We start from the raw sequence: 27659 nt of genomic DNA, 5'->3' as shown, positions 1-27659 counted from the left end.
AACACCGGAGCCATGATTAGACTGCCTGCTTCAGGCCAAAAACACTGGCCTCCCAAAAACTCCATTAATGTCCCAAACATGTAAAAATGAGTGAGGTCATTACTTTACAGGGGTGATGTAGCAATAAATGGTGTTTGTAAGCAAGTGTAAGTGTACAATTCTCAGAAAGATGTGTCTCTTCCCCAAGTTGGTGAGACAACCTATCTGTCGATTTTCAAGAATCAGACGTTCCACTTCCTGAATGTTCATGGGAACAACTGGAGCTGGGATCATCATTCACAAGTAGAAAGACTTCTTTAAAATGTTTGCACTATTTAAATGTTTTATTGCATTGTCTGTGCACTTCTGTGATTGTCACAGGAATTTTCAACCCAGTCCGGGTTTGTCTTGAATGCCCCTTATAGATGTGTATGAACATAATAAATCAGCGTCTAGACCATCCAAAACTAAACAGTTGTGGCATGTGTGTGTTTGGCAGTAAAATTTGTGTTTCAGGAGGTGTTGTGCTGAAAGTAAAAAAAATAAAAAACATGAAAAAGCCTAGCTAACAGCACGTTTAAAATATCTCTCTATTAAAATGGCAGAGAAAAGGTTATTTTTTGATTAAGAAAAATTTACTCTAGACCAGATTAAGAAAAATTTACTTTAGACCAGATTAATTAAGTAGCTTTTAAGAGAGAGAGCAAGAAAGAGAATAATGTGTGCACAGATGGATGTAGCTAAACAACATATGGACTACAAACTGAAAAACAAGTATTTATTACTACGTATTAATAAACAATCAGTCTCTAAATCAACTGTTAATGCAGCTGTCTATTAGAAAGAGCTGCCATCTAGTGTTCAGCAAGGGTAAACCAGCTAATTAGAGACTAAATTCCAAGTATACGGTGAATAAGCGTGACTAATCATTATTAATTATTGTTAATCTGGATTTTCTGACAGTGCAGTCGAGTAAACTGTAAATTCATTTTGTTATCTTGTTATACCATTTTCTATGATAAATTTGATAGCTGTGCTCTTATAAAGCCAACAAATTACAAAAATACTGCACAAAAAGGAATCGATGCATTAAAATATAACTACAATATGTTCAAAACTGAAGAGAAAAATGTATGGGCAGGACTTCAAATTAAAATGAATTCTCAAAAAGCCTTTTAAATACAGCACTTACAAATCATTGATGCTCAAGTTTGGCAAATCGTGGTGATCTGTACACATTTGCAAGTGCTTTGCATGTCAATTGCACACTGCTGTATTACGAAAGAGACTCTGGGATCAAGATCTTAACTCACTTTCCCATGTTTTCTACTTTCTATTTTTCATGACAGAATTAATTTTACAGCAGAAGGTATTTATGGTACAAAGGAAGCATTTGTCAAGGAATTCTCATTAAAATGAACGACCAGGACTCTTAATGTATTCTGGAGTAATTTACTGTCGTTACCATCTGTTTCTGTGTATTAACGAGCAATTCTCCAGTACCATCGTGCAAAAGCAGTTGCTTTGCTAAAACATATGAAACAATACAAAGTGCTTTCTTTTAGTTTATTATAATTTTATACCAGGCTGCTTTATAAAACACAGGAGCGTGAAAACCTTGCGAACGGAATAGTATCCTTGATGTTGTCAATTCCCAGTACACACTGCAGGTACCTCTCGAAGCCCATCCCAAAACCACCATGAGGCACTGAGCCGAACTCTCTTAGCTGAAGATACCTGAGAAAAGGAGGAGACAGAGTGAGTGGACAAACCTTTTATGCAGTTGGAAAACAATAAACTCGAAAACATGATTGTAAACCTACCATGCATATGTGTTATCTAATCCAGCCCTAAAGAAACAAATAATAAAGGTTACAGTGAGTACTACAGTAGCCCACACATACTGTTAATATTAATACTGCAACAATGAAAAGCAACTAGAGATTAGTCAGTTTGACATAACTCACAGAGAATCAGCTCTGAAATTACTAGCACTCCCCATTATAATGGGTTAAATTTATTGTGTGGAAAAAAATGAATACAAGTTAAATTATGTTCTTAAACCTTTATTATTGCAACCCCTAAATTACATTTTAAATAAAATGCAAATGTTTAAAAAAATAAATAAAAAAAAAAAAAGAAAAAAGACCCATAAACTTGATGGTTTACACTGGAACATTTCCAATTTAATATCACTAAGAACATAATCAAGAGCCAGAAAGAGTTTCAAAACAGAAGCTCAAAACAAAGTCAATACAAAAATAGTTAAATAAACAGACGGTCATGGAGTTTAAACATGTTTAACATCCACAATTCATCCTTGTTTTTAGGCACTCTTCTTTAAATGAATTAAAATCCTTAGCCCCCCTCCTCACCGTACTACATATAATATTTCACAACGACAAAGTAAAATACTTTTATATGTTTAAGATCAAAAGATCCCTAACTGCATGTGTTTTGTAAGTTCACTTTCGGTCATTGTCATCAGAGGTGCCAATAATACTTGAGCTGATCTGATGCACATAGTTGACCACAAAGTACAGCACTGGTGCAACAGTGAGAAAGATATTCTTACTGTGCGAGCCGAGTCCTTAAAAGCTCTAGCCTTTCTTCTCTGAGAGAACCTCCACACAGCTCCCCCACACCAGGCACCAAGAGATCTACTGCAGCTGCCTGGCCAAAACAAAACCATCGACAATTAAGGAAATAAAAAAAAAATAATGTCAAACAAAACATAAAGGACCACACACACACAGTTAAATAAATAAATGAATAAATGTGTTGTGTGAGTTTAGTCAGTCAGGACATGAGATCCACTTTTATTATAATGAAGATGAGAAACTTTTTAAATGTGCAGATTTATTTATCATGTTTGTGATGCATGTTTATTACTGTACACTCCAACCAATCCTAATGTACTGTACACTGAATGCCAAAAATGAGATTCACTTCACTCCAATCGACAAAACTATACCAGGCACAATTATCACAGAACCCAAGACAGCTGTTGCTGAGACAAAAGAAAATAGTTTTTTTTTTTTCTGGAAAAAAAGTATTTTCTTTTGGATCTGTTCAGAAAGCACACACAAAAAAAAAAACTTCTAAAAAAAAAAAAAAACAGTGTGGGTGTGGATGTGTGTGTGGGTGGGACATTCTTGGGATTTTAATCAAAGTCTGGCTAACATGTATACACAGTCCCTGTGGTTATTCTTACTGTGTGCTGAGGCTGGTCTTGATTGTCTCTGGCATAGAAAGGTTTAAGCTCATATGGATAATCCGTCACGAAGACTGGGACATTCCCACAATGCTGCACTATGTACTTCTCATGCTCTGTTTGAAGATCACAGCCCCACTACAGTGAAGTGAGAGAAACAGAGAAACAAACATGCACTATATCGAATCTGGAATCTTGGAGAAAAATACACATATGATTTGATAAGTTGATGAAAATCACTTGCCTCTGGTTTGAAGGTAAACTGCTCTAAACTACGGTTTAAAACGTCAATCGCCTCTGTATAGGAAATTCTGCAAAACACAAGGCAAATCCCTGGGATGAATCAGAATAAAAATAAATCTGTAAATATTGTTGTGAATTAATAGTACAAAAATCTCATATAAGATACACAAATAAAATAGATATACTGTACATCTGTATAAAGTTTCCCATCTGGAGAAAGGAAACCGTTTTCAACGAACATAACTACCTGGAATCAAAAACAGCTTGTAATGTAGTCGTGAAAAAACCTTGTATCCTTTAAAAACATGCTTTTCTTCTGTCTGCTCTTGAATACTTTGCTCCAAAAACAGTGTACTGTACCTGTGTGTTACTCAATTGAGTATTTGAGTCTTTTCATAAATGTTCCCTGGATAAAACTGAGTCACTCACTCTGACTTACTACCGCAGCTCTTTCTTGTACATGTCAATTGACTGCACACATGAATGAATATACAGTAACTAGTGTAAAAGCAGATCCGTTGTTGCTCGTTGCATTTTTTCCAATCTAAACACAATCATTACACTCCCATATTCCAGGATGACAACATTAGAGCTCACAGGGCTAACTACAATTGTGACTTGTTCAACCAGCATAACTGATTGCCTTTGACAAGCATGAAAAATAACAGAGCTTTAATGCCATATTAAACTTAAGAAATTGTTTGAAACACAAACTGAATCACAAAAAAATACAAACTCCAGCAGAATTACACACAGTCAGGTGAAGAATGGAGTAAAACTTGCAGATGCATTTTAAAACTTACTTTAGCCTTGTTTGTGCTAAATGGATTAAATGCCAAATAAAATCATGTAACCCATTTACTCAGGGGTGCAGAAAGACATTTACACAGTGTACATCTCAATATTTGAATATATCGTCAACGATAAGTCTATATTAATGACAGGTTTATTGTTATAGTACAATAGCAGCTCATTCACAGGGATGATAAATGCTTCCTAAAATCTACAGTCAATACAGTTGTTCTCAGTCACTTAGGTTCATTTATCAAATTAGAACTAGAAATAACTATCTCAAAACAACTTGTAGAAACTTCACATCATCTAATCTAGCTATTTCTAACTCTTTTGAACATATTGCAAATGTTTTCATACATTCACGCAAATGATTATGTAAAACTGCCTGCTCAACTAACGATGAACCCATTCTCTAAAATATCTGGCTGCCATGTATGTAGCACGAGAAGACGCCACAGCAGACGCCTGTAAAGGATGGAGAGGTCATTCCAGACAGACAGGAAAGTCAGGAGGTGCACTGTACATGTAATTCCCTTTAATGTACAGTTCTGCCTGTGGAGTGTTTCCCATGGTTACATTTTTTTTTTAATTCTTTGTGCTGTACAGTGGTATAAGTACTGGTATAAGGAGGCCTGGAGCCTATACCAGTGTACTTGGGAAACTAGTCAGGGTACACCCTGGTTGGGGTGCTTGTCCATTGCAGTTCACATACAATCGCACACACAATTTGGGAACACCAATAAGCCTAACCTGCATGAGAAAAGATGGCACTCTGATGGCACTGACATGCTCAATATTATTTACATACATATTTATTTTTAAATAATTTAACTATTTTAAGCAAGTTACTGGCTTTTGCAGGTAATCTATTTTGTGGTGCTGTTTGTACTAATTGTTTTGAGAACTGCACTTACAGTTTTGCAAAATGTTAAGGATGATTTGAGAAATGCTCCAAAGCAACTGAGAATAAACTGTATTAAACACAAATGAGCTATAGCATACAGTCACTGAAACTGTTCCTGTTATAACTGCTCCCCCAGCCATATCTTTGACCAGTCTGTGTGATGATGCACACATTACTACTTTTCTTTTTTTTTCTCCTGAATTCTAATAGCAGATTGCATGAGGAAAATTGCAGACACTTTTAGAGCTTGTTTTTATGCACAAGTAATGTTTATATACATTATATATACCGCTGGTGACCCTGACTAGAAAGGATCCTTGATGGCATGCTATGCTTAAATAACACTTAAATAATCATCTACAGCTCTTAGTTCTGCTGACTGACCCATAAATAATCTTAGATGCCTTTAAGGCGACTGCAGTGTATTAAAGTGCACTTTATGCAGCAGATTCAAATGATAAAGATCCTTAGATATTGGTGATGACAGATGTTTAGCTGAAGTAGAATACGGCATACTCTGTTGCTAATACAGAGTGAAACAAAGTCTGTATGATTTAAAAATTGGGCAGAGCATTTTGAGTGACATTAATAGCTCTCATTCACTCAATTCCTGTACTGCTTACGTTTTACAGAGTCATGCAAATTTTGAAGGCTGGGCACAAGGTAGGGTACGCATTCAATCAATCGCAGGGCACACAAACATTTACTCACACACTACGGGCAATTTGGAAATGACAATTAGCCTAGACTGTATGTGGGAGGAAAACAACAGCAGATGGAGGAAACAAGAACAGGGAAAACATGTAAAATCCATGCACACAGACCCTGAGGTGGGAATTGAATGCGGACTCTGGAGTTGAAAGCCCACAGTGCTAACCAATACATCACCATGATGACACTACTTGATAGCTAATAGCACCAAATACAACTAGGAAAAAAAAATAATACATACACATTGAAGTTTCTTTTCATCATGAGGTCCACTTGTTCCTGGAAATAAGACAAATATTTCTGTCACACGAATATGATTGTGGCTTTGAGGAGGTCATTTTTCAAAATGTGTACGTGATCCGAATGAATTTTTCAATCTTACCATATATCCGGGTGAGATGTATTTATGAAATAATTCCATATCCTCTGCACAATGAGAGAGCAGATGGGCTGTGGTTGTTTTGAACAGACTTTCCATAACCTAAGAAACAGTAAGTAACACACAATGAATGCTGTACAAGACTTGTTTTTAATGACAAACTCACATAACGCACAATCATTCTGCTTTTGCAGGAAATTCACAAAGAGACCACATAAAAATAGTATTAGAAGAATATTCAAACCCAAAGGCCACAACTGCCAGTCAAACCCTGATTAATAAGCTGTTAACTTTTCTGAGTAGGTGTTTTAGACATTTAGCCATGTGTGTCATCATGGTGTGGTTTATTCAGGAGGTCAGTAAGGTTTAGTATCTGACCTCCATGAGGTCCTTCAATGACTTGGTGAATGCGATTTCTGCTTCAACCATATAAAACTCAGCCAAGTGTCTCCTGGTCTGGGAATTCTCCGCTCGAAAAGTTGGTCCAAATGTGTAAACAGCAGGAAAAGCCCTACAGAAAGCAAAAGCAAATTAAACAGCATAATAGGAAGCATTTAGCACCCTCATGCCTCATTAATAAACACCACTTAACAAACTTTTTCACATTTTTAGTAAAACATATAAAGACAAATGATCACATTGTTAATAGTGTCATTAAAACTGAACCCATCAAGGGGTAGGATATACAAGGGAGCAAGTAAACAGTTCTTGGCGCTGACGTGTCAGAAGCAAGAAATATGGGCAAGTCTAAGGACCTAAGAAACTTTGACAAAGGCCAAACTGTAATAGTTAGATGATAAATACAAGGCTCTCTCTCTGGGTGAAAATATTTCACTAAAGTTTAAGGTCTAATAGTTCTTACCCTGACATCGCTTCCAGGTGCAGCTGTCCTGATACAGTTAGGTATGCAGGCACAGAGAAAAAATGGGGATTCTCTTCATCCAAGTTCCATTCATTACCTGCAGGCTTTCAGGAGAAGAAAAATATTCAACAATGACTATAGTAAAGCTAAAGTTATAGCGTGAATAAGGAGCAGATATACAATACTGTGAAAAGGTCTTGTGCCACCCCTTATTTCTTTTTTTTGTTGACATTCTTGTAATTTTAATGCAGTCTTGAGGAATAGTTGTCCATGCTTCCTAAAAGACTTTGTTGACTCAGTCTAGTCCCTGTACCTAATAAAATACAGAATAAATGTTTTCTCTGTTTGTTAAGCCACACGACGATCTATAAATCATTCAAGCATTTTATTCATTCAAAACATCTACTGTAAATTTAAATTTAATATTAAGAAATGAAGGGTAAGAGGTACAGTATAAGCAAGACTTTTGCACAGTACTGTATCTAGTAGTAATTGAGATATATTTTTTTCTTCATGGTACAGCCTAAAGGTCATAAGGCTGCCCTTCACAGTTTGATTAGTTCCTTGAAGGAAATTGGACTATTCATCAAGAAGGACAGATTCATTGTTATGTTAGACAGATGGCTCAAAAGGAAAAGCCACAGTGGTTTTTAATTCACGTAGAAGCTGAGAGGAAACTAAGGATTACGCAGGTTTTTGTGCTGTTTACTGTGACCTTCAGATGATCATCTTTCTTTCTTCTTTTGATTAAATCCCCAAATTCTGTTTTCAATGTAGCAGTTTAAATTCAAATTAGCAAAACTGGTTCTGCTTATAATGTGCTTTTCAAATATCTTATTTAATTTATTACTTTACTAAACACATGGTAAGGTAAATTTGGCCAAAATGGGACTTTGGCATTTTAGTGTATGTATAAATTATAACACTGGCCAGAGATAAATACAGCATGTTGGATTAATAATAATTAGCTTTAAATAATAAAGCTTATAATTTGCTGTCACAATCAGACTGTCATTTAAGTTCTGTAACTTTTGCAATGTGTTTAAATACTGTTGTGTAAATTCTAGCCCTTGTAGCATTAGGCGCAGTGGAAACCCAGCAAATCACGACCCTAGGTCATTAATAGGAAGCTCAAAAGTCCAAGCCCTAGCTTTACCACAACGCAACGATGTCCAAGGCCCTTAATTCTGTTTGCTGCAGGGACGCTGTGTCCTGGCTGACTCTACACTCTTTATAACAAATTGAGATATGAAGAAAAAAAGTTCACTGTGCTGTAATGTTTACAGTATGTGATAAAGGCTTCTTCTAAAATTTGCATTTACACAAATGACTTAACAACAGGCTAAATAATCATTCAATTCATATAGAGATTAATGACACATAGCTCACGGTCCTACTTAGATCCATAGAGCTATGTATTACTGCACTATAACCTACAGGTCAAACATAGACACTGCAAAGAGCAATAATAAAAGCCCATGGGGCAGACAGTGCTCTACCCCATGTTCACAATGATTTACTGGGGAGGAGCAGCAAGCACAATAGTTATTCACAGGGTTTGCCAGACCAAACTGTTTTAAAATAATCTGTGAGTTTTAGAAACAAATTAATTATTATATCAAATGAAATTTAAATGAGCTGCTGGATGAGTGCATGTTGTCGACTTTCAACAAACTGGGCTACTAGAAAAAATCATTAGCTAGCATCCTGAAGCGTAAGTGGAGTACAGTATCTCAACTCACCTTCACTTTGTTTGGGAGTATGTTGCCCAAATCTGTAGTCATATGTCACTGCTGACATTCAATGGACTAATTTATTTACTTCTGTCATTAATAATATAGCTTAAAAATGGCAGAAGCTTTACACAGGCTACAAATGAAAATGTACTTGACTGGACCTTGATCAGTCATAACATTAAACATTATTCTCAATATTCTGTATGTTCCCCTTGTGCCAATGGAGGAGCTCTGTCCACCCGAAGCACGACCCCCAAGACATCTGAAGGTGTGCCATGCTGTCCGTCATCGGTATGTTACCAGTGGATACTTTGAGTGCTGTAGGTTGCCTGATAGGGCCTCCATGGACATGACTTGTCCGTCACATTCTATGGATGCTTGATCAGATTAGGTTATAAGGAATTTGGATGCACAACAAGACATTGTCATTTTTTTCAGCAATTTGTGCTACATTGGCATTTCTGTGGGATCGAACAAGATGGGCAGGCCTTTTGCCCACTCATGTATAGATGGGTGCCCATGATCCTGTCACCAGTTTACTGATAATCAATGTGATTCAAGTTACCTTGCGGTGGTATTAGTGTGGGGCTGATCTGTTTTAAATCAGAAAACATCCTTGCCATACCTTAGTCACCCTTAACATACTGACTAATATTCTCCTTTGTGTGATTTTTTTTTAACAGAGAAACAAATATCAAATTCCTGATAATTAAAATAATTAAACTCCACACTTCAATTTGAAGGGGGAAAAAAAGAGACTTACTTCTACTTGAAAGAGTTCTCCTGCTCCCTCACAGTCATTAGATGTAATCACCGGTGTGTGAATTTGCACAAAGTTGTTATCCTGTAAAGATCTGCACTTATTAGACACGTGTAGTTTAAATATAAGATAAAATACCATGAAATGACATGAAATGCATTACAGTAATGAGACAAATTCAACATTACCCTGAAAAAAGAGTGAATGGCGTCAGTTGCTTGGCTGCGTATCCTGAGCAACGCACTGAAGGCATTTGTACGGCATCTCAGGTGAGGAAATTGTCTAATGTACTCGAGCGAATGGTGGCCCTTAATCTTGAATGGAAAATCCTAAAAAAATAATTAAGCTGAAATATGGTGCTGATATGTAATTGCTGACTTTCTGGTTCAACAGCTACAGTAAAGGTATATTTATTCTAAGCATTTCAACCTTAAAATAAATAAATGAAATAGGTTAAATAATAAGAAAGAAAATTTACCACAGGATTACATTCTCCAACCACATCAATGCGACTAGCATGTAATTCCACATTCTGTTTTTTGCTTGGACTCTTTTTTAAGTTTCCAGTAACATCGACAGCACAGCCAAAGCTGAGATCTCTTAATTTGGAAAAAAAAAACATATAAACATGTTAAATAAAGGGCTCCCTTTATGGAATTAAGCAATTAAACAAATCAACAAACATACACCAAAACCATATTTCATGTTATATGAAGGTAGAACCATCACCTGGCGTTGAGGTCTGAGCTGGCGACTACTTGAAGAGGCTGCAGGGAACTTCCATCACTCATATGTAGAAAGAGATTGTGCTTCTGTGATCGAACAGAGCGTATCCATCCCTGAGGAATCACATTGCCCAGTGCAGGTTATTATCAAAAAAATGATAAACTTACCAATATTTAAGATCAGTTCAGAGATCCACAAAGTTTGGTTTATAAAATTTGTGCACGTCTGCATTCATTCATTCATTTATCTTTTATATCATCGCTTTATCCTGTGTACATGGTCATGGGGGCCATGGGCACCAGGAAGAATACACCCTGGAGAGGGTGCCAATCCATCGCAACACAATCACACACACACACTCACACACTATGGATAATTTAGGAACACCAATTTAGCTAATGTACATGTTCGGACTGTTGGAGGAAACCCACCAGGCATGAGGAGAACACGCACACAAACCTGAGATTGGAATTGTACAAGTCACGACTTATAGGTCATTAATACATAGTAATTGTAAAGATATTACGGTTATCAGGTCATTTGACTAGAAGATATTGACTCCAACTTGACTCAAATGCATTTAATGTACTCATCAACTTAATAATCATTAAAGCTGCTTTTAAAATATTGCCAACCTGTATCTAAATTTAGGGAATTAAAAAACTTTTATCTAATTAATCTGTAGCTAACATACTTTTGGACATCCATCCATCTCGGAACCTTTGTAGTCCAACTAGGGACGGTGATGGCCAATGGTGACCATTGTATTTATTCTTATTTTATGACCATGGTAGAACCTCCAGGCAACATTCACATCCATTTAAAGTGTTGGAGGAAACCCATGAGAACATTAAAACTCCATTCACACAGACCCGGGGCAGGAATTGGACCTGGACCCTGGAAAAGCAAGGTGACAGTGCTAACCACTATGCCAACTTGCTGCCCAATTTGTACCTAGTTAATTATTTTCCAATAACAGCATGCCGTGAGGCAGCACGGTGGTGTAGTGTTTAGCACTGTCGCCTTGCACCCCGAGGATGTAGGTTCGATTCCTGGCCAGGCTCGATTCACGTCTCTGTGTGCATGGGTTTCCTCCGGGTACTCTGGTCTCCTCCCACAGTCCAAAGATTATGCAGGTATGGCTAATTGCCGTTCCCAAATGGCCTGTAGTGTGTAAATGAGTGTGTGTACCCTGTCCAGGGTGTAACCTGCATTAAGCCCTAAGCCTCCTGGGATAGTCTCCAGGTCCCTGCGTCCCTGAATACAGGATCAAGCGATATAAAAGATGAGTGAGGGTGATGAGAATGTGCTGAAGTGTCCCAAGTGATGTATTACTTAACTCTAAATTTGTACTTCTAATCTCTAATAATTACTGTAAATGACAGCTAATTGAAAAATAATATATAGTTAAAGAGGAGCCTCTATGCGAAAGTTTTGACACCCCCTGATCAACATGATAAAGATCTCAAGTCTGTTTAGATCATACCTGTATTCTGACGGTTGAGCCTGTCTCTGTGCTCTTAAGGGCATCGTGCACCCTAACTCTCTTTGCTGATTTGCAGTAGAGTCGTTTACTGAAGGTGACACAGCCACAGAGCCGTGATGTGACCAGTGAACTCCCCACTAACGCTTTCACTGCAGCTGCCATTAGTGCGGAGGAGAAGCGCTCGAGCGGAGCCTGCGCTTCACTTTTCTTTCCACCTTAAATACGGCTCTTGCTATTTACGTCAGTTGATAAAAATGCGAGTAAAAGGTAGGGGGATTAAATTGAATAATTGTTTAAATTACAACGCAATAAATAAAACTCCTGTAAGTGCAAAGCACTCTGCTGAATGTTATGACATTCACGCTGCTCCAAGCGCGCTTCCTGATAGCGAATCAACTTCCTGGAAAGGCCTGATTCTATTGGCTCGACGCATCCACGTGACTTTGCTTAGCCAATCATTGAGTGCTATGAGTTCTGGGAAATGTATTTTAACAGTACTGGCAGGTTCTTCCTTTCTAACAGCCAGAGTTAAGACTTTTATGTGAATAAAAAAAACACACACACACTTCACACTTTCTGCTTATTCTTGCAATTAGCCAATCATGTCGGAGCTGCACAATAAAGTTAATGTTCACATTAAACACTAGAATGGGTTCTGGGTGGCCTGGCTTAAGTATTTTCAGAGAATACTGCTCTCATGGGATTTCCAAACCTAACAGTCTTTATGCAGGATGGTGCAAAAATCACACACAGTGCTGCTGTAAGAAAATAATTAAGTAAATGGTGTGGGTTATCACTGTTACCTAGTTCATTAATTTGGCAATAACAGCAAATCCTGAAGTGCAGCCAGAGATTACAATCAAAAGCCAATTTGTTTGTTAACTAACATTTCATTTGACATTTTAACTCTCTATAATAACTGTATATTAATTGCTCTGGAACATCTAAGAGGAAAAATAGTTTCTGTTAAAAATAACATTTTACAGGTTATAAACAGCTGTCCAGAGTATTAAGCGTTGAGATGCCTTCCATCGATACATACATACATACATGCATACATACATACATAATTGTCTGTACAGAAAGCTTAAATAAAAATAAAAAAAACTAGTGTTAATTGTAATCTTCAGCTGATGTAGCCTGGTCACAATCTATGAGTCTCTGAGACTGAGTTGGTATTATAGATCCAATAACATAGTCGGACAAACACATTACTTGTGATTGGACTTACACTCTATGGCACACAAGGCACTATTATCAAAGCTGCAAAAATGCAACAAAAATGAATATAATTTTTTGACCAATCAAATTTGAATTTACGTGGTTATGGCAAATTTTAAAATTCAGTAGCATTGTGGTTTAAAAATGATTTTATGTTATTTGCAAACCAAATTATTTTTTTTTTTTTTACACCTTTATTACATTTTCTTGGGGGGGGGACTGGGACCTTTCTGGGACTGGTCATTTCTAACAGCACACTAGTTGTTGTTGCTTTTGTTGTTGTGGCAGCTGTAGTTATTATTCCGATATTATTGTTATTATTATTATTATTATTATTATTATTATTATTGTTATTACACTTTGGGAGTGACAAGGATAGATAGGATCAAGAATGAGTTCATCAGAGGGACAACCCACGTTAGATGTTTTGGAGATAAAGTCAGAGAGGCTAGATTGAGGTGGTTTGGACATGTTCAGAGGAGAGATTGTAAATATATCGGTAGAAGGATGCTGAGGTTTGAACTGCCAGGCAGGAGGTCTAGAGGAAGACCAAAGAGGAGATTTATGGATGGAGTGAGAGAGGACATGAAGTTAGTTGGTGTGAGAGAAGAGGATGCAGTGGATAGGATTAGAAGGAGGCAGATGATTCACTGTGGCGACCCCTGAAAGGGAACAGCCAAAAGACAAAGAAGAAGAAGATCATATTTAATATATTAATATTTTCCACATGATATTGTCTATAAACCCTTGTTAATAATCAGGAAAGCATTTATGCCCACATGGTGGCGCAGTAGCTCCACACAACCTATGTTATTCCTCACCCTGCATCAGCCATCCGACAGATGTAGAGTATTTAATGACTTATTTATCAACTCAGCATCTTTTACCAATGTATTATTAATGTATGTACAGTGTCTCCACAGACCTGATCTTACCACTTTCGATGCCAGCAGTCTTCTTACAAGCAGTCTTGCTTTGTATTATCTGCATCAGGCATACTGCATCAGGAATATTTGTTGTTAATAGACCATGACGTGATGGCACGACTAGCAGATGTATATCACATGCCGCACATGCATGTGTTCTGCTTTTAAATGATTTGCTTAAAAGCTTAAAATCCTTCTCTAGCTTATAATAAACAAAAGCTAGTTGAGCATGCTGTCGTATGGTTGTAACATGCTTTCAGTTTTCATTAATTACCACCAGTGTTCACTATGTTGGGTGATAAATTGCTTTGTATTGACCAAAATTACTTAATATTTAAAATATTTTTTAAACAAAGCAATCATGTATAAATCATATATAACTGCTATTGCACAATTCTGCCTCTAAATAGATCATGCACTGTATACTGTGTGCATTACTGCTTTAGTGAAAACAGATACAGACCAGGCAACTGTCTCCCAGTGCTCTATGCTGATATGTATTTGTTTTTGGTGGTCAACAGGGTTCAGCATGGGCACTCTGACTGCTCTGCAGCTACACGGCTCCATACACGGCCAGCTGCAATGCACTGTTCTATCGCCTTTCTCATAGCCAGAATTTACTTTTGGTCCTACAGTAGATCTTCAGTGGGATCGGACTAGACAAGCAAACCTTCGCTTTCCACACACATCAATCAGACTTGGGCAACCATAACCATGTAGCCGGTTCACCAGCACTCTGTCATTTTAATGTTTTGTCTGGCCCAAATGTTTTATAATTCAAGATTTGATTCTATTGAATAATAATATTGTATATTATTATTATTATTATTATTATTATTATTATTAATATAATAATAATAATAATAATAAGAATAATATTTGATTATATGAAATTTTTATATATATATATTTCCCCCCCATATTCCTATATTCTATATTTTAAGGTCACCGGCGGTCGTATAAGCATTTCACTGCATATCGTACAGTGTATGACTGTGTATGTGACAAATAAAATTTGATTTTTTTAATTTATTTTTTTTTACCTTTAGCTTTGATTACAGTCCGCAATGTGTTGGCCAGTTCGTATCTGAAAATGATTCCTCATGCACCCAGAACCACTTTTTCACAATTTAAGTTTAGGAATACAGTATGGTTGTGTCATAAAAAAGAAAAATACATAGAAGTAATAACCTGGTCATTCAGTACCTGAATGTACATCACATACCATTAATGAGCCCTGACCTGACAAAATGAATCATCCAGTAACCCCAGATCATAACACAGCCTCCAGAAGCTTGTACAGTTGACATTATGCATGATGAGTTAATTACCTGGTGAACTTCTCTTCTTACCCTGACGTGCCCATCACTTTGGAATAGGGTGAATCTGGACTCATCAGATGACGTGACCTTTCACCATTGCGCCAAAGTCCAATCTTTGGGCTACAGAGCTTTTAAGTCCCAATGCTAAGTTCTCATCACATTGTCTGTGGAAATGCTCTTCATTATTAAACATAACTGTGATTTCTGCTGTTAAATTTTCATGCTTTCCTGTGATGGTTTCAACGAGAGCCAGTTTCATCATGGTGTTTGAAGGATTTTGCAAATACACTTGACAGTACTGTTCTTGCAAAAACTCTTTCAGAAGATCTACATGTCTTAAAATAACAACTGATATGGTGTATATACAAGAACAAAACCTACCTTTGCTAAATGAGGAGAAGTTCATTTAGAGTTACCAGCCTCAGAATATAAAAAATAAGAAATTAAATAAACAGGAAAGACCATGGAATTAGAAAAAGTGTCCAAACTTTTTGAGTGATATTTTATATAACCTTTAGAAGCTGTAACCTTTCACATTTCGGGCAAAATACAACACGTATCCACCTGATTTTTCAGGCCAAAGCAGGCACTTCATGATGAACCAATCGCATCACTCCTTTCTGTCACTTGATCAGTGAAGCGAATATATTGACTGTGCAACACAACAGCTGCTGTCAGTGGTTTGAATTCACTCAATAGGATTTTGGAAAATGTTGGAACCAAAAAAAGATGTTTACACTTCGTTACTGCTATTGCAGTCACTCCAGCAGTAATGAACGACAGGTATGTGTTGCTTAATGACTACAATACATTCTATAGAATCTGACGTTATGCGATTTGGATGTTGTTTGAACACCATGTTATATACTTAACCAAACTATGTTGGATACAGTAGTGATGAAGCAGAGAAATAACATTCCAAACCTTAAAAAGACACAAGACTGATTTGTGTAGAAGAGATGTGAGATGGTTGTGTCCACTATTACTGTAATGTTACAACCCTTTCAGTGAAGACTGATGGACACGTGATTGGTTGATGCGTATATCATCCAGATATTTAAAACTAAAAGTGAGAGAGGAGGAGGCTGATGATGCTATAAACTGAAGTTTTTGTATTACTCATGTTTCTCATGATCATTTTTTTGTGTGACAAAATTCAACACTTCTGGTTGACTAGACAGTTGGCCAGAAAACGATCATCGACACCCTCCACAAGAAGAGTAAGCCAGAGAAGGTCATCACTAGAAGGGCTGACTGTTTGCAGAGTGCTATATCAAAGCATATTCATAAAAAGTTGGTGAAAGGGTGGATGGTGAAAGTGTGGTAAAAAAAAATGTTCACAAGCAACAATGACGACTAAAGATGATTGTCAATCAAAGCCCAATTAAGAACCCGGCAGAGCTTCACAAGGACTGGATGAGACTGGAGTCAGCGCATCAAGACGTAAGACGCAAACGTCTTCAGGAAATGAGTTACAATTGTAATTTCCTATTATCAAGACAAAAAAAATTAGACTGGGAAAAATTAAACAGGCACCTCAGGTTGACGGCCCCTGTGCCATGCTTCATTGATGCAATAATTTGTGCTAAAAGAGCGCTGACCAACTGTAGTGCATAAACATCATTATTTTTAGAATTTGAACCTGTCTGTGTTGTACATACTTTTTTTATTGATCCCAGGGAATATTAAAATATGATGAGATACTGGATTTTTATTTTTATGAGCTTTGAGCCGTAATCATCAAAATGAAAAAAATAAAAATAAAATAAAATAAAAAACCTTGAAATTATTCACTTTACGTTTAATGAATCTAGAATAGGGCGGCACGGTGGCTTAGTGGTTGGCACTGTCACCCTGCAGGGTCAAGGTTCGATTCTCACGCTTGGTTGGGGTTCTACGACAGTCCAAAGACATGCAGATTAGGCTAATTGGCATTCCAAAATTGTCTGTAGTGTGTGTTTGTGCCCTGGAATGGATTGGCCTCTTATTCATTGTGTGTCCTGCCTCGTACCTAAAGGCCCCCACGACCCAGTACAGAATAAGTGATATAGAAAATGAATGAATCTAGAATATGAAAGCTTCACTTTTCAAATTCAAATTTTATTTGTCACATACACAGTCATACACAGTACGAAATGTAGTAAAATGCTTACACGACCGCCAGTGACCTTAAAAAAAAGAATTAAAGCTTATAATAGTAATAAATATAAATAAAAGAAATACGATAGAAAATTTAAATAAAAAAATAAAATAAATAAAATAAAATTTAACTAGGAAAAATAGAACTAAAAATAGAAACTAGAAATAGAAATTTTTTAAGAAACACAATTAGGATTTGTATTTTTTTAAATGCAATATGTACTTACAGAATACGTAAATATACATACATATAAATCTACAGTAGGCATGTATCATTTACAGTTATTATTCTTATATTCAGATGAAAATAATCACAAACTTAAACAATAACAGGGATATACTGATTTCCAGCCATTGATACTGTCTGAATTTGAATAGCAGCTTTGGTTGTCCTTATTTGCTTCTCTATCTTTGCCCTAAGTCAATAGGTGATTAGCCAACACCAACAAGGATCTTGTTTTAAAAGACGTGGGCTTCCAAATCCTTTCTCTAAGGGCAGAATGGGCCTCACCTTCTGCCTGTCCAACGATACACATTGTATTGACTCTTTATTCATGGGGACTATCATCAATCCCTCTGCAGTCTCAGGAGGAGCATCGATTTTGGCCAGCACGCTTCGTTTAGCTCTGATGAGGCCAATAAAGTGCTGTAATTTCAGGAGATGAGTCCACGGAGTTCAAGCCCATGTCTAAAACTAGGCAACTCTCAAAGAACCACTTCATGTAGAATCTGACTTCAGAGTATTCTCCTTATAAAGTCCTTTTAATAAGTTCCAGGCTTCCTGCTATGTGCAAAAGGAGTGAGTAGCTTTATGGTGAGGCAATGATGACTTTTCCACCGTCTCTATTTTTAAGCAAGGGCAATTTAATGCGTACTGAAAGTATGGTGTCTAAGTGTGCCAGTAGCTGAGAACACCCAGCACATACTGACTTGCATGAATTAAAAAAAATAATAATCAAGCCTTTTAGCTTTTGATCTGTCAGACCTAATACATTTATTCAGTCATAGTGTTTTTATATGCACACATCACATTATAACATCAATAGACTATTAAACCAACTAATCACGACTTCATGGCTCACAATAGGATGAACTTAATCAACTCACACACACACACACACACTGCCTATAATTCTATGGCAGTAGAATTAAGTAATTCTATTATTATGGAATATTTAGTTCCTATTAGTTTTCCTCTGGGTACTCCGGTTTCTTCCCACACTCCAAGGACCTGCAGATTAGGCTAATTGGTGTTCCCAAATTGCTCATAGTGTGTGAGTGAGTGTATGTGTATGTGCCCTGCGATGGATTGGCACCCTGTCCAGGGTGTACCCGGCCCGTGCCCTAAGTCTCCTGGGATAGGCTTCGGCCACCTCAACCCTGAATACAGAATAAAGCAGAATAGAGGATGAGTGAATGAGTGAGTGATTTAGTGAGTAGTTCCCATTAAAATATAAAACCATGCCCATATTTAAACACATGCACACACACACATGTGTATCTTCCATAGCTTTATTACAATGGGATTTTCTTACTGTTCTGTACCTTTTATTGCCTTTTTTCATTAATGTCAGACACAGTCTGTACGTTTAATTCTAGGATAAAATCCCATTGTAGATAGATTTATTAGATTGAATAAATTTTTCTTGGATAAGGGATCTGGGGGACTCATGGACGTAGAGTATTATGGTGAACTATGAACTAGTACTGTATGTTTGAATGTTGTCTTTCTCCACCCTCATTGATCACTCAGGTTTGTTGACGGTGGAGCGACTGGTTGCTTTACTTCCCAGGGAGCCCTCATGTCTGTGTTTCATGACTCCCTTTTAGTTATTCTCTCTCTCTCTCTCTCTCTCTCTCTCTCTCTCTCTCTCTTTCTCTCTGTTGAGCTACACATGCCGCTCCTGAGCTGTCAGTGATCCAGACCCTTTCTGCTCTCTTGACCTGTCTAACTCTGTGCCTGGTTGAAGATCTCATCGCATGGATGCCCGTGTGGTCTGCTTGGGATGCGTGTGGTGACTGGGGACAGTTCCAACTTTACCATGATGCAGATGGCTGTTCTTTGAGGACTTGAGACTGCAGTCTCTTAATAGTTCAGGACTGGAATTTCCTACAGTTTTGTATCTCAGCCTCCAATAACAAACTGGACCCCTTATTAACTTAGACACATCTTCTGTTATATTGTACTTTCAGCTGTCTAACACACTGCGAAACAATCCCTGCTATCTGTTATTACCTAAATAAAGATGGGTTCCTTGTTGAGTCTGGCTCCTTCCACGTTTTTTTCCTATTGCCATCTCAGGGAGTTTTTCTTTGCCACTGTCGCCCTCGGCTCGCTCATTAGGGACCATCTGATCATTTAAATTTATACATATTTTCTAACATATTTCATCCCCATTTCCATAATTTTTTTATGATTCCGTAAAGTTGCTTTGAAACAATGACCATTGTCACTAATTTAGGTTAAAGTGAATTAGTATAAATGTATAAAAATCTGAAAACTATATAATGATGAAACTTACTAAACAGTATTGCATGGGTCCTGCTGTAGTTAGATCTATGGCATTTGGCACCAATTTTTTTTTCCCCATTATACAGTATATTGCTACAGTACCTAGCTCAAGGGTATAACAGTGGCGCTGGGGTTTGAACCTAGGACCTTGCTTAGATCATCTGGACCACATTCTTATTAAAGGTACAGCATATGAAACTGGCTTCACTTCTCCTTTTAATCTTCAGCCTATTTATTATTATTATTATTATTATTTTTATATTATTATTGTTATTATTATTTTTTATTATTAATAATAATAATAATAATAATAATAATAATATATTTTTTATAATCAATAATTTAAAATAGTAATTTAAATGTATCATTACCCATAAACTTTTACAATATCACTAATTTTACTAGTAGTAAAATAATAGTTTAGATTTCATGAACCATAATTGAGAACAAGAAAATTTTTTAATTAACCCAGGCTAGTTCAAAGTCTATATGTATAACTATACTTAAAACTATATTGGTAGAAATCCTCTACTCTCCCATACTCAAAAAGGTGCACCAGATAATAAATAGCAAGTTATATTATGTTAGCAAATCGTTAATACCATACGTTTTTGTTGTTGTTGCTAATTTGTTGTTGTTTTTCTTGTTGTTGTTGTTGTTATTTTTATTTTGACTAAATGTCTATTTATGGTGGCTGAGAATCATAATGTCAGACTGTAGTTTTAAATACTTTCAAGCTAAAGACAGCATGTCCACCCACTTTTAAAATAATTGCTATATAGGAGACATCTGCTGAGAGACTGGAATAAACATTTCATGTTTGAATCTAGACTGGTGAGGAAGGACGAAGAGCCGGGGAAAGCTATCAGGATTTGTTCTCACTATTGATCTTATGGAACTGTCATTGCTTAAAGTTTCATGAGCTTAGCTGCACAAATCCTTCAGGAGCCAGCCAACATCTTGGTAGCAGTACTTAAGAAGCCAAATATCAATTCCAATGTTGTTTTGTGGAAGACTGAATTCTCCAATGAGAGACAGCAGGACTGACTACACTTACCATCCTCTGAGATGTCCCTTACTTTATCCTAAAAGGTTTCCAATATCATAGAATGCCCCCCCCTCTCTCTCTCTCTCGTGGCGATGCCTGCAAAAAACAGTCTGGTTATACATTTTTTTAGAATGCTGGAGACAACAGATTCATGCAATATAAGATTAATAACCCAACAGCATAACCATGTCATAGTGGACATCAAATGCGGTAATGAGATAATGATTTGTCTTCACGTGCATATCAGTAATTGATCAGTCCTGGCGGCTTACTAATGGTGGTGAGTGGTAGTCTCTGGCATAGATTTTGTAATATGATGACATATGACAGGTGTTATGGCACTGGACAAGAGTGTTGCATTTCTTAAGAAGTACATGGGTTCTACAAAAACATGTTAGTTCTTTATCTCTAGCATCTTTATAAAGGGTTTACCATTACTTGTTAGCCATGTTAGTTACATAACATGGTTTGCTTTAAAGGTTATTTTTGTTTGTACATTTTGTTCTGTAAGAAATAGCAAGCCATTTTCTGTAAGATTTGTAATCCCCCACACAGATCAGTTAGTTAACTTAAAATAATTGTCGCTATAGTTGTGTGTCAGATTGTATTATCTCGCTCAGTACTTGATGCCTTAAAAAAAAAATAACAGACTGTCGCTTAGAATTTCTTTACTGTCATTCCCTTTTTAAAATTCATTAGAGGCATTTAAGCCTTTATACTCATTGTCATGGTCAGGGATATACGCCAACATATTTACATTATTGAGGAGCAATAATACTGTATATCTCTATATCTCAATATACTACTGTATACAGGGTTGCGAGGGGCCAGGAGCCTATCCCAGGAGACAGGGTACGCCCTGGCACCCTGGACAGGTTGGAAATCTATTACAGGGCACACGCACACTTACACACACTCACATGTTCATTCACACACTACGGCAATTTGGGAACACCAATTAGCCTACTCTGCATGTCTTTGGACTGTGGGAAGAAACCAGAGTACCCAGAGGACCCAAGCACGAAGAGATCATGCAAACTCCATGCAAGTAGGCCCGAGGCAGGAACCGAACTCGGATCCTGGAGGTACAAGGTGACAGTGCCAACCTAAGCCACCATGCTGCTTAGGTCAGATCATAATACATATGAAAATTATACCCTTATTAGCATGTGGATTAAATTACAGTGGAATCAATTACTTTTGTTTGTACAGGTAACAGGACGCTGGACATACTGTAAATTGTCATAAAAATATTCTCTTTTTAAACTAACATTCTCTTTTTAAACTAACACTCTTTTTAAACTAAAAAAGGTTTTTTTTACATGTTCTCCTTGTGTCCTTTTACCCTGGCTCCTCCCACTGTCCCAAAATCAAAGAAAGCAGAGGCTGCTCTAAAATTGTACGTAGGTGTGAATGTGGTATACTGTGGTGGACTGGCATTCAGTCCATGCCTTGCACCCAGTGTTTCTATGGCAGGCTGTGCAACCATGCCCAGACCATTACAAAGATGTCTTGATGAATTAATGTTCACAAGGTCAATCTGTCCAAATGTCTTTACCATTTGGTAAGGGTGGTGTAACATGCTTCATAACAACCCGTACTAATTTCAACTGAATGTATGCCAACGAGATGTGAAAAATAAGGATGAGACTAAAAAATATATATATAGCAATCTTTTTTTTCCATAGATGGAATATAAATTAGTAAAGAAGTGAGTACTGATGAGCTGCGTGTTTTTGCAAGCATGGTCACACCGAGGCACAGTACAGTTCTTGTGCCAACAGTATGCCCACAAACTACTGCAGCCTTCTGCTTAAACCTTGATTAACATACATGAGATTGGTCCCTTGGCAGTGAGAAGCTTGGCTGTGAAGGTGATAATGAGACAGCCTGCAGCCTCTAGATAAACAAAGGCATGGTTGGTCCATAAACAGCTGAGAATTTATTATTATAAGTGAAACACATCAAGATTCAGTCTTTAAGAAAATGTGAAGCACATACTGTAGATAGGTATATACTGTATGGAGATGGATAGTATAGAGGGCACTGGGGCAACCATTTAGAAAACAGATACAGGTTGTACGTAGGTGTGCGATTGTGGTAAATGGACAAATGCTAAACCTGAAACCTGAATTTTGTGCTTACACCGCACAGAGGCTAATTCATCTTAGAGAGATGTTTAACAGCTGCTCTCTCAGGAGACATTTCTATACAAATTTATGAATAATTACCTCTGTTTATGGAGACAGGACCCACAATTCACTAATTAGCATTGCCATAAATTACAGTGCTTAGAACCTCCACAAGGGCTTATTCCGAAAACTGTACTGCATCCACATACAGTAAGAGTTAGCCGAAGCTTCAATGTGATGAAACCGTAACAGCGGCTTGTTAACAGCTTTATACGCGCCACGTCTTTATTTTCCATTATCTGGAAATGAATAGGAATTTGACGGACATGCTTTCGAAGACCTGTGTGGCTTGAAATACATGCAAAATAATTGTTTTCAACTACTCTTGTGTTATTATAGAGAAGCTTTACAAAAGCACTCTTATCATTATTATTATCTAAATTAAAACACATTCACAAACGTAGCTGTGATTATAATAACTCTTGTTTGTGAGTGTCTTTGTTTTCCGAAAAGGCTTCATCGGACCTGTCAGCTGTTTGCGCTGTGGATTGGGGTGTAATTACTGTTTCATACAACACATTATCTGGCTTTTGTAATCTGCAGTCCACATACCAGAACCATATACTGTACATTCAAATTACCATCAACTTTCCCTAAGATCAAACCCACATGCAAGCCTACATACCGCATGTTTGTGACCCTACTCACTCCAACTCCTGTTCCGAAGACGTCTCTTTATATCGGAGCATTAGCAGTGAATAAAAGCAACAAAGCATAAAGTGCACAAGGGGAATTCAGTCCGAGACATGTGGCTAGGAAGGAAAAATGATTCATTCCTCATGATTCAGCATGCTTCACCTCAATTGAACTCTCCTTCATCGAACTTCATACAGTAGGTGACAAGTAAGGGATAAAGCAGGATGCAGTTATAGGAAAAATAAGTGAAAGTGGAGTGTGATGCAGCCTGATGCAAAGCCGGTTTACTGTACCACCCTGACGTTTATTCTTTTCCTTAAACAGCATGCACATGTATTGTTTCTTTTATTACAAATGGATTCGTCAACATTAATTACTCAGATTTCATTTAATTAATAAACAACGAGTCATAATTTGAACTATTTAAAGCTGCAAGGCGAGTTAGTTCCTTGGTTCTTATGCTACAGCAGCTTGAAGATAACATGTCAAATTAGCAGGATGTCATGTTACTGAGGAACCATCGATCCATCCATTTAGAAACCTCTTTAGTCCAACCAGGGAAACACCAGTAACCACTATGTTCATACCCATTTTGTATACACCACACACAACGCCACTTCTACTGCAGCCTAATCTACATGTCTTTAGCCTGTGGGTGGAAAAAGCAGAACCCAAAAAAAAAACCGCACCAGGCACTTGGAGAACATGCAGACTCCATGTCCACACACCTGACAAGGAAATCAAACCCAGGACATGGACGTGCAAGGTAACAGTAGTTACACTAAGCCACCAGATCCATCCCTTATCCTGAATAATCATTTCCTGTGACAAATAACATACACCGATCAGCCATAAGATTAACACTTTAACACTGATTAGTAATTATACACCAGCAAACTATTGACAGAATCATGAGCACCCAAGGCTTACTCACATCAATGCAGCACACGTTGCTAACAAGTCAATGGTGGCTGCAATAGAAAGGCACCAGAACACTCAGCGCACCACAGGCAGCTGTACACAGAACCCAGCAGGCAAGAAGCCCAAGGCTGCTGACTCGGCACGAAACTCAAGGTTTCAATCCGATCAAGCAAACATGGGAATAAAAAAAAAAACTGATCCATGGAGACCTCAATTCAAGGCACCCAAAGAATCCACTGCTAATATCCTGGTGCCAGACACAACCCCAGTGCAGCCCTAATGCTGAAAATTCCTTACAGAATTATTATTTATATATGTACAGTACAGTATATATAAATTAATCAACACCTTCTAAGCAATAATATTTCAAAAAAAATCCTAAATGAACAACTTAATCAGATCAGCAAGCTTTAAGAATTATATACCACACATATGCTAAAAATATTCAAGGTCATTTTGCCATTTCTGTAATGACTCTATTTCATTCAGACACACATGAAACAGACCTCTCATGTGCTGCTTACTACAGTGAGAAGAATAATCATTAAAAAAAATACCTCCGATTTCCTCATGCATTCTCGTGCTCATAAAATCAAAAATTAATGAAGCCTGATAGTGGGCTACTACAGTACTCCTGAATCGAATATGAAAATGCTATCTGCATTTACAGCACAATAATAAAATTGAAGTGATGTGCTGAACTTTAGAAATTGTGCTTAAGCACTGTGGTAAGTAGGACACACTGCTCTTTAAAATGAAAACATTGCTGTATGTCCCATATACTGTACAGTCCTTGAGCTTTGATATAATGTTCTCTTGACCTTAAACCAAGGGACCGCTCACGAGAACTAAAAGATGTCAAAAATAATTAATGACAATATCTTTTCTTTTCTTTTTCTTTTTTCCTAGGGAAGATATTTCTTTCATGAAAAAGCAGTATGGCCAGCTGCTAAGTAGCCTCCGCTTAGCAAAATGCATGGGTTTTGTTTTATTCCTGACATGTCTGGACAAATTTGACCTTTTAGTGGTTGCTCAAACACTTCTTAGACCTTTTACTACAATGTATCATGCATGGAGAGACACTGGGGTTTCTGGTCCTCTAAGGACATTTCTGGTCTGGAATTTTTTTTTGTAGTTTTGTTAAAGAAAAAAAAAAATTGGTGCAGTCGTATGCATCTCCATGCTGCTCATTTGTGCATTCATGCCAATCCATTTCTTGAGGAGGTTTTCAAGTCATAACACATGGCTGCTTTTCTGGCATCAGATCTGTTTACCGCATTTACATTATTGAACTAGCAGTTGCACAATTAGATTGCCGACTTGAGGCATGCACCAAGACCATTCAGCTGCAGGTGAGAAATGGCTTCATAACAGCAAATGAGCTAAATGGAAGTCGCAATATGACTCCTGACCCAAAATCTCTCTTGCTTCATTAGGGTTATTCGCACTATTTCCATATCTCAGAAAATACAGTCAAATCTAAAATAAGGAAACAAGCCAAACATACACACAGTGCTAATGCAATTCTATACATCAGAAAGATGCAACCTTATTTAAAAGAGCTGGCCTAAATTATATTATGGGTGTCAAGTGTTCGTGCAACAAATAAAGCAGGTCTTATATCAGTAATGGTGGTGGCGGAAATGTTAAGGTTCTTTGTTACTGATTAGGGTTGGGGGTTCCAGCCTGAAAGAATTAGGCTACTTGAACCACTATATAGTCTATTGAGAAGGTTTTTAGAGAAAGCCAAATTAAACAATGAGTAATTTCTTTAATATAATTACTTATAATAAAAGTAATTTCTTTAATATAGATATTACAACAAATAAAATCCTTTGCATGTGGAATAAAAGCCATGTGTCATGTATAATTGATATTTAGAAAACATCCGCGAAGTGCATTTTAGCATATCCATGGTTACATTGAACAAGGTTGATTTGTGTATTTTTAAATTTATAGATGGAGAAAAGGTGTGTCAAGACGGTGGCATAAACACACTTCAGACCTAGGGGTGTCATGTATGGAAACGCATGCAGGTATCATTTTATTTTTTTTTTTTAAGCAATATGTTGTTCTGGGTTATAACATATAATACAGTTACAAACAGACATTGCCAGATGTCAGTGACTGCAGCAAATCTGTCGGGTTTTACACATTCTGCACGAGTGTCCTTGTTGTCGAAGCACAATTGCAACATAATTTCTTGACAGAGGTCACATATGTTTCACAAAAAATAATGACATGAACCTTCGCACAACTGGGCATGTCATGGGTTTGTAAACAGAATAGATTTAAATGCTATCAGAATGCTTGCAGAAAAAAAGGCTCAGGTACTTTTTAAACATTTTAATAGTGCACATATCACCATTATGTTAAGTACTGTATTATGGCATGCGCAAATCATTTGTCTTAGCACTTAGCACTTACTTTTTCAACATGCCTTACTTTATAATAAATGTAACCAGCTTGTTAGGGGCAAAGATTAAATTGCATTCTATATAACTGCTTCAATGTAATACATACTGTACATGCATACAGATATTTTTATTTTGGTTCATCTGATTTTTGGACTTCTCACAGTTTTTGCACATTCTTAACTTCATTTAAATGATATTTCTTATTTTTCTTATATACCTATTAATAATTGAACAGTTAAAAATGTGCAAGGTTAAACAAAATTACCAAGAACACAAAAACAAGCCTAACCAAGGCCAAGAGAAGAAGGGAAAAAATGAAGCATCGGACATCCACACTACCCAGACAGTGCCAGGGGCCCTCAAGCTACAGTATAAGGTGGCACTTCCATGCATGTAAAAGAGATTTTCTTGACTGATGTCGATACCGATTTAGTTTTTTTCTAAAAACCATAACTGACAGTATACAGTAGACAGATATTTTTGTATTTTTTTAAATAGCAAATTCGACTACATGTTCATGATAAAACATG

General features: G+C 37.0%; 1 protein-coding gene across 1 annotated transcript; it reads right to left on the bottom strand.

Annotated features, from left to right (window-relative positions):
- Window positions 1–1415: 1415 nt before the first annotated feature.
- nars2 (asparaginyl-tRNA synthetase 2, mitochondrial) lies at window positions 1416–12172 on the bottom strand. The gene is made up of 14 exons (XM_053507966.1): window positions 11796–12172; window positions 10313–10422; window positions 10062–10182; window positions 9772–9912; window positions 9587–9667; window positions 7088–7191; window positions 6604–6736; window positions 6229–6327; window positions 6088–6125; window positions 3438–3504; window positions 3194–3331; window positions 2555–2652; window positions 1803–1829; window positions 1416–1716 (listed from the first exon to the last, which is right to left on the bottom strand). The coding sequence occupies exons 1-14, from the start codon at window positions 11955–11957 to the stop codon at window positions 1572–1574; spliced, it is 1464 nt and encodes a 487-aa protein (XP_053363941.1). The 5' UTR covers window positions 11958–12172; the 3' UTR covers window positions 1416–1571.
- Window positions 12173–27659: the final 15487 nt, after the last annotated feature.

This window comes from Clarias gariepinus, chromosome 11 (genome assembly GCF_024256425.1).
Source record: "Clarias gariepinus isolate MV-2021 ecotype Netherlands chromosome 11, CGAR_prim_01v2, whole genome shotgun sequence".
Lineage (NCBI taxonomy): Eukaryota > Metazoa > Chordata > Actinopteri > Siluriformes > Clariidae > Clarias > Clarias gariepinus.
Note: the sequence above shows the minus strand (reverse complement) of the source record. Positions and strands in the feature narration are given on the sequence as shown.